At 35.7% G+C, this 7,467-nt stretch overlaps 1 protein-coding gene across 2 annotated transcripts in view; it reads right to left on the bottom strand.

The window, feature by feature from the left end:
- LOC21406631 (ribose-phosphate pyrophosphokinase 1) overlaps positions 1 to 4,436 on the bottom strand; it is a 6,467-nt gene extending 2,031 nt beyond the window's left edge. For both annotated transcript variants that reach the window (XR_002902324.1, XM_024166454.1), the window contains exons 1-7: positions 4,205 to 4,436; positions 3,922 to 4,095; positions 2,996 to 3,244; positions 2,584 to 2,727; positions 1,711 to 1,878; positions 842 to 911; positions 234 to 315 (exon numbers count right to left, since the gene is read on the bottom strand). Coding sequence is in view for 1 of the 2 variants with exons in the window: in XM_024166454.1 (XP_024022222.1) it covers positions 234 to 315; positions 842 to 911; positions 1,711 to 1,878; positions 2,584 to 2,727; positions 2,996 to 3,244; positions 3,922 to 4,095; positions 4,205 to 4,312 (995 nt within the window). In the remaining variant the exon portion in view is untranslated. The remainder of the gene's footprint in view (positions 1 to 233; positions 316 to 841; positions 912 to 1,710; positions 1,879 to 2,583; positions 2,728 to 2,995; positions 3,245 to 3,921; positions 4,096 to 4,204) is intronic.
- Between the last annotated feature and the right edge of the window lie 3,031 nt (positions 4,437 to 7,467).

Below are 7,467 nucleotides of genomic sequence, written 5' to 3'. Positions count from 1 at the left end.
CAGGAATGCAAAGACATGCTGAATACTTTTCTTTATTTAACAACATTTAAACAGTTTTTATGCAAAACTTATGATCAATTGAGAGAGCATAGCATTATATACTCAGCTCCAAATGCTAATTGAAGCGAGCGTGTATCATCAGGTATTGCAGCTTCTCCTAACCAAAATTTCATGGATTATCTGCAGCATAATAATATGAATAGAAATTTCCGTGTCTGTCATCATCAACATACCTAAAAACAGCATGTGTAGTGCATGCATACACTTCCCTGGCGCCTTCTTGATGCAATAAAGCTGCACCTTTTGAAATAGTACCTATAACCAACAAAAACAAAATGGTAAATTGCAAGAACTTCCTAAACTAAGCATAATTAAAAATGAGATAAATAAAGTGATACATTTTGCATCCTGAAGCTAATACACAGAACAGACTTAGTGAAAATTGTATTTACAAACTTAAGACCTAAAATAATACAATCCTGAAAATTTGGTTTTTTAATTGTTTTCCCCTTTTAACTCTCTTTTCTTTTTGTTGGTCATGAATTCTGTGGGCCATCGGCCACAAGTAATAGAAAGATCCATTTACCTTTTAAAATTAAGCGCCACTTTTCCATGGGCCATGTCTGTACCATCATAAGCAACATCCATTTACCTTTTCGGATTTAATTCCACCTTTCTTAGTTAACTATGTTCATAATATACTCTCTCGCTAAGAGCTTTACCAACAAAAGAATCACCTTCAAAATATATTACATACTATTCTCTCTTCTATATCGGCCACAGAAAAGATTGAATAATTATTAGTAATCAGTGAAACTAGACAAGAGCGTATATAACTAACCAGCAGTGTCGATCATGTCATCCACCATTACTGCCACTTTTCCCTTCACGTCACCTATCAAATTCATCACCTGCGAGATAGGATTTGATAATGTTTTCACAATCAGGGAGACGTGTTTCATTGTATAATTAAACAAGAAAATTACAAAACAAAGATTATCACAGAAGTGCCCAAGTTAATAGCTATGTTTAGACTGTAAATGTACAAAAGATAATGATTTCCAATGCAGAAAAAGTAGATTTAGCTACATTATATGCCCAATGGCCATCTTTCATTTTCACTTCCCATAAAAATAAAAACGGAAATAAAATGTCAAAAAAAAAAAAAAAAAGAGTTTGTCAAGGAGCTTCTACAATTGATCATTAAAAAAAAAAAAAAAAAACAAAAACAAAAAACCTTGCTGTTGCGTGCTAGTAAATAGGGAGAATTTGTTGATCCAATTTATTGCTACCGATAACTGTTTATTACAGAGAACTTTTGTAACATACTGAAGGATTAGATGTTCCAAACAAGCCCCACTATCACTTCTTCAAATCATAAAATAGAAGTAAAGAATCATCGCATATATCTTCAAGATTACCACATTCATAAGGAGGACAAGTAGGGAGGAAAAGGGGAGAGACTTTTCCACATATTATCACATGCCCAAGTTGTTAATCTGAAAACTGTACCTGGTATCCTTATACTGGTATCCTTATAAAAGCCAACATGAGAATCTTAATCATTATTTGCACAACAAGAAACTACAAAGCTATGAGAACCCAAGGAATCCCATAATGATTCATTGTGAAACTATAAACATTCAACCAACATAAGTAGGTCATGCAGGCAACTGTAATGATAGTGAGCTTGATTTAAGCAGACTATACCTCAGCAACATTATGCCCATGGCGCCTTTTATCCACAATGGCTAGAGGAGCATCAGATAACTTTTTGGCAAAAGCACGTGCTCTAGCAACTCCCCCAACATCAGGTGAGACCACTACCAAATCATCAGAACATATAGTCTTGCTAGCAAGGTAATCGAGTATCACAGGCTGATTGTGCATAAAGAACCAAAAGCCACATCAGTGATCTATCCATTGAGGAAAATGCAACAAACAGCACCATCTTCATACAGACATGCACACATGATTAATTGATTAAGCACTTTGCAGTTCACACACTCTGAAGCAGCGAATACAACTCTTCTTGTTAAGTAGTTACCAATAAGAACAACTTATACAAGGAGAAAACAAAAAATAAAGTGAATAATACAAGACTGGAGGACAAGATGTTCTCCAGAAGAGTAGCAAAATACTAGTAAGAAATCACGTGTCACAATAAACTCCACTCTATCCCTCACAATCAAAGAAAAACGCATCCATTATCTTCGTAAAAAGTCCTACGAAATAACAGATGCCCATCTGTTATTTGGTACACCAAGTAAAACCAAATGTGCTCTCTCATACTACTGGAGTGAGATTTTCGCACATATTTCAAGCCAATTAATTCTCAAAACATTAGAATTATCTTTTGAAAGATCTTGAATAGTTCTACCAAGTATAAACCACAGAGACATATATTGCAAGGAGTCTACAGTATCTAGTTACTAGTTTAGCCGATTAGCAAAAACCAAACGCTGTCACATAGCACCTTTGTCACAGAGCTGTATTACAAAGTTAGCACTCTTGTCAGAGTCGAACACACTCTTCTATGAATATTAAAAAAAAAAGAAAACGAAGTACCATACGTCTGTTTACCTGACCATATACATGATCAACAGGAATATCAAAATAGCCCATGGATTGTCCGGAATGAAGATCACAAGCAAGAACTCGATTTGCACCTGCTTCTGTTATCAAATTTGCAACAAGTTTGGCTGCAATAGATTCACGTCCTTGTGTCTGAAATGATATCATTTGAAGAAAATAAGAAATAATAACTAAGGCTAAACCCTGGCAACAACTTAAAGTCAGTGAAATTTTATATAAAATGAATCTCAGATATTAGTAAACACCTATGGCTATTAGAAAGATCTCTTACTTACTACCTGAAATCTACGAGGTAGATAATCGACCGTAACTGATGAAAATACACCACAAAACGGTTCTTCCATGCTATTATAATTGAACTACTCATAATTTAAATTCTTTGATATTCATATACAGTCACCTTTCTATCAGCCCTGGCATATCCAAAATATGGAATTGCTGCAGTAATATTTTTGGCCGATGCCCTCCGACAAGCGTCTATCATGATCAGAAGCTCCATGAGATTTTCGTTTGCAGGAGGGCATGTGGGTTGTACAAGAAATACATCACACCCCCGGACGCTTTCTTGCAATTGAACATATATCTCTCCATCAGCAAAGCGTTTTATCTTGATCTTTCCAAGTTCTAGACCCATGTAGCATGCAATTTCCTATTGGGAACACAATCATAAATCAGAAGGACATAGTACATGTAATGAACAATTAAAATATTATAAAATAAAAAAAGAAAAATCAAAACTTATCAGCAAAGGAATTGTAGTAGGAAACACACATATTATATCCCCTTTTCCCTTACTTTACTTTCTCACACAGACGATGACGATTAAAGCAATCAATTTTGCATCAAGTTAACCGATCTTAACCAAGTTCCTATTTTTCATCATCTTCTTCTGCTTCTGCTTCTTCTTCTTCTTGTTTTTTTTTTCTTTGTTTTTGTTTTTTTGTTTTTTTGTTTTTTTGTAAGAAAGCATAATGGCTTTAATTGCAGTAATAAGAGAATATATATATATATATATATAAATATATATATGTATATGTACATGTATATATACAAGGATAAAGAGGATAAGCATTCCAGTCTCCCAGACAAGAAACAGCGTACAGAAATACCACAACACATTAGCATCTAGGAGCTTTTTGAGATTCTGAAAAACAGAGGAAATTACATAACTACTTAAAACAACTACTTAAAAATTTAATCTTCCCACTTCGCAGTACTTATCTAATTATCGAAACAAAATAGATGCATTGAACTGAGCAAATTATATCCAAGAAACCTCGAAATTTCAAAAAAAAAAAAAAAGAATCCTTGCATTCTGAAATTCACCTGCGAAAGGGCAGGATTGGCGGTGCCAGAGAAGATTCGGAGCCTGGTGTCGTTCTTGTTAACAACATTCTCCAAATTCGTTCTAGGCGCCAAAATGTTCGGCAGCGTCGCCTCGCCGCCGCCGAGAAGCGGCTTTCCGTTCACGTACTTCAAAGGCTCCACCATATCACACCTCTAAAAACCGGGAAAACAAACGAAATTGAATATCAAAAACCTCAAAATTTCACAATCAAAGGAACCATCAGCAGAATAAAGAAGAATCGAAGAAGATAATGAGGCTTACGACGGTGGTCCGGAATCGAGAAGGGGGAAGGATTGAAGAGCGCGAGCGCAAGAGGTTCGGCGGGAGGAGAGAGGTCCGAGGAGACGGAGAGTGAAGCAGAGACGCCATTTTCGTACAGAGGAAGAAGCTTTCTAAGGAGGTCGAGAGGTTCCTAGGGTTCTTTCTTCTCCAAAGACTAGCAGACCGTTTGGGATATCATTTATCGTCGGACTTCACAAATGGCGGGCAAATGGAAATGCCGGGGTTTGGGTTAAATAAACTTCACCAGTGAAAGTATTTAGACACCGTATTCGAGTTTAGAATTTGAGTTTTGCTACAGTAAAAGACTCTTATAAATAATCACATTTAATTTTTTTGCTACAGTAAAAAACTCTCACATAAAGTCACATCTCAACTCGAATCAGCAAACTAAACAGGCCCTTATAGTTCAAACGGTTTTGGGCTTTTCTCGGTCTCCACTCTGATCTCTGAAGTGTGAAGACGCACCTTAGACAAGGTGAACTCGGTTCGGTCCGTTTGATTCGCACCGTTAGTCCAAGAAACTGATGGTTCGGTTTTCGCACTCAAGAATTTAGGTGCATTTGGAATTGATTTTAAAATAATTTTATTTTTAATAAAAATAAAAATAAAATTATTTTGAAATTGTATTTAAAATTATGTTTAATTAATTTTTTAAGAGATTATTTTGAATATAATAAAAAAATAAAATTATATTTATTAGATAATATATTAAAATATTATTAATAAGTACTAAAAAATGAAAACAACTTTTAACTCGTAAAAATTATTCTTACTATTTTTGTTTTCATTTTTATTTTTAAAATATTTATTAAACAAACGTCGTTTTATTTTCATTTTTATTTTTTACTTTTTAAAATACATAAAAATTATTTTTTATTTCTCAAAATACATAAAAATCGTTTTAAACAACAATTCTAAACAAACACATATATTTTGTATGTTAGTTTTGTCAACACTAGTGCCGGAACTTCGGGTCGGCGGGTTGCCCAAAGTCTGAATTTTTTCGAGCTCGGGCGGGCAAGCCCATTTCCCGCCCGCCCAAGCTATATTTTTGGGTTCAGGCTCGGGCAGCCCGAATTTGACATGTCCACACTTGCCCGCCGCCGTCTAACCACCGTATACCGCCGTCTGCCGGGATTCTTTTGAATTTTTCTGACCATGCCCGAACTGCCCGAATTGCCTGACCCGAAAAATCAGTGTGCCCGAACCCGCTGCCCGAATTCACTCAAACGGGTATTTTTTTGAATTTTTCCTAAATTTTTCCCGCCTGCCCGAATACCCGAAAACGGCTAGTTTTTTGAATTTTTACCCGAATTCTGCCCGAAAACCCAACTTGCCTGAGTTGCCCGACTACCCAAAATACCCAAAACGGCTAGTTTTTTTGAATTTTGCCCGAAAACCCGAATTGCCCAAGGTTGCCCGACTGCCCAAATTTCAAAAAATAGCCGTTTATCCCTTTTTTTTGAAAAAGAAATCATTTTTTAACCCTAAAATTTCTCTATAAATACCGTCCATCCCCCACACATTTTTCTCACTCAAACTCTCTCAATCCCTCTCAATCTCTCTCAATTTCTCTCAATCTCTCTCAATCTCTCTCAATCTCTCTCAATTTTTCTAAAGCTCTCTTTCTCTCAAATTCATCTTATTTTTTTATAATGGATCCTTTTGGTTATAGTGGTATTCCCGTTGATGCCCAACACAATGTAGAAGAAGGGCAATTTCCCACTAATGAGTTTGTTACGCAGCAATCTACTAATCCAAGCCATGGTGGACGTATTGGAGGTCGTGGTCGCAATAGTGGGAGTGGAGAAGCGGCGGCGAGTGCGACTGCGTCTGCGTCTGCGTCGGCAAGCGTTGCAACCTCCAGGAGGAAATGCAAGCGTACCTCGACAGTTTGGGATCACTTCGACATAATTGACGAGGTGGATAATGAAGGTAACACTAAACATATAGCTCAGTGTAAATATTGTTTATCTAAATTACAAGGCGACACTATTCACGGCACCACACACTTGAGACGACACTCCGAAAAGTGTCTTCAAAAACTTAGCCAATCTAGCAGACTCGAACTCCGCCAAACACAAGTATCTTTTGATCGCACAACCGGTGGTCTAATCACTTGGAAATACGATCCGCAAGTAGATCGTATGGAAGTTGCGTGAATGATAGCTGCTTTAGATCAACCACTTAGTTTTGTAGAGCATCCTAATTGGCAACGATATATTAAGGTTGTACACAATCCTGATGTACAGTTCACTTCAAAAACTACTCTTAGGAAAGATTTATTAAAATTATTTAAAAAAGAAAAAGATGCATTAATAAACCTTTTACGCTCAACTAGCGGGTGCGTTGCGTTAACGGCAGATATTTGGTCTGCCGTTGCCAATAAAGATTATTTAGCTGTAACCGGACATTACTTTAAAGGATTTGATTTAGATAAGAGAATATTATGTTTTAAATGTGTTCTAGGATCACATAGCGCGGATTTAATATATAACACAATTTTAAATGTAATTGATGAATTTAGATTAAGAGATAAAGTAATGGCTATAACATTAGATAATGCTAGTGCCAATACAAAAGTAATTGAATTCTTTGAAAATGATTTAAGTCTATTCGGTGACGGTACTATTTTCCACCAACGTTGTGCATGTCATGTAATCAATTTAATAGTTAAATCCGGTTTAAAAGAAATGGGTAATCACATTAAAAGAATTAGAGATAGTCTTGCATGGATTCAAGGTAGTAACCAAAGACAAGAAGATTGGTTTAGGTTTTTACAAGCATTAAATATACCTCCTAGAGCATTAGCATTAGATATGCCTATAAGATGGAACTCAACATATATTATGCTTCAACAATGCATCCCTTATAAGGATGCTATAACAAACTATATCTGTGCAAAATTAAGAGTAGGACATATAGACGCATTTGATTGGCAAATTGCCGAAGTTTTGTATCAATTTTTAGGTAGGTTTCATGAAGTTACTCTAAAACTTAGTGGAACATACTACCCAACATCACCTTTAGCTTTAGGAGAACTTTTAAGAATTAGTATTTTATTTCACGAATATAGGGAGGACCCAATCTTAGGAGTTCATGTTCATTCTATGGAAAAAAATTGTAAAAATATTGGTCTAAGTTACCTTTGTTATATGGTTTAGGTACAATTTTTGATCCTAGATTAAAATTAGACGGATTAGAAAGTGGTTTAGAAAACTTAGGTGAATTTTTAGGCATCA

The sequence above is a fragment of the Morus notabilis genome, unplaced genomic scaffold (genome assembly GCF_000414095.1).
Source record: "Morus notabilis unplaced genomic scaffold, ASM41409v2 Scaffold75, whole genome shotgun sequence".
NCBI lineage: Eukaryota > Viridiplantae > Streptophyta > Magnoliopsida > Rosales > Moraceae > Morus > Morus notabilis.
This window is presented reverse-complemented; position numbering and strand designations above follow the sequence as displayed.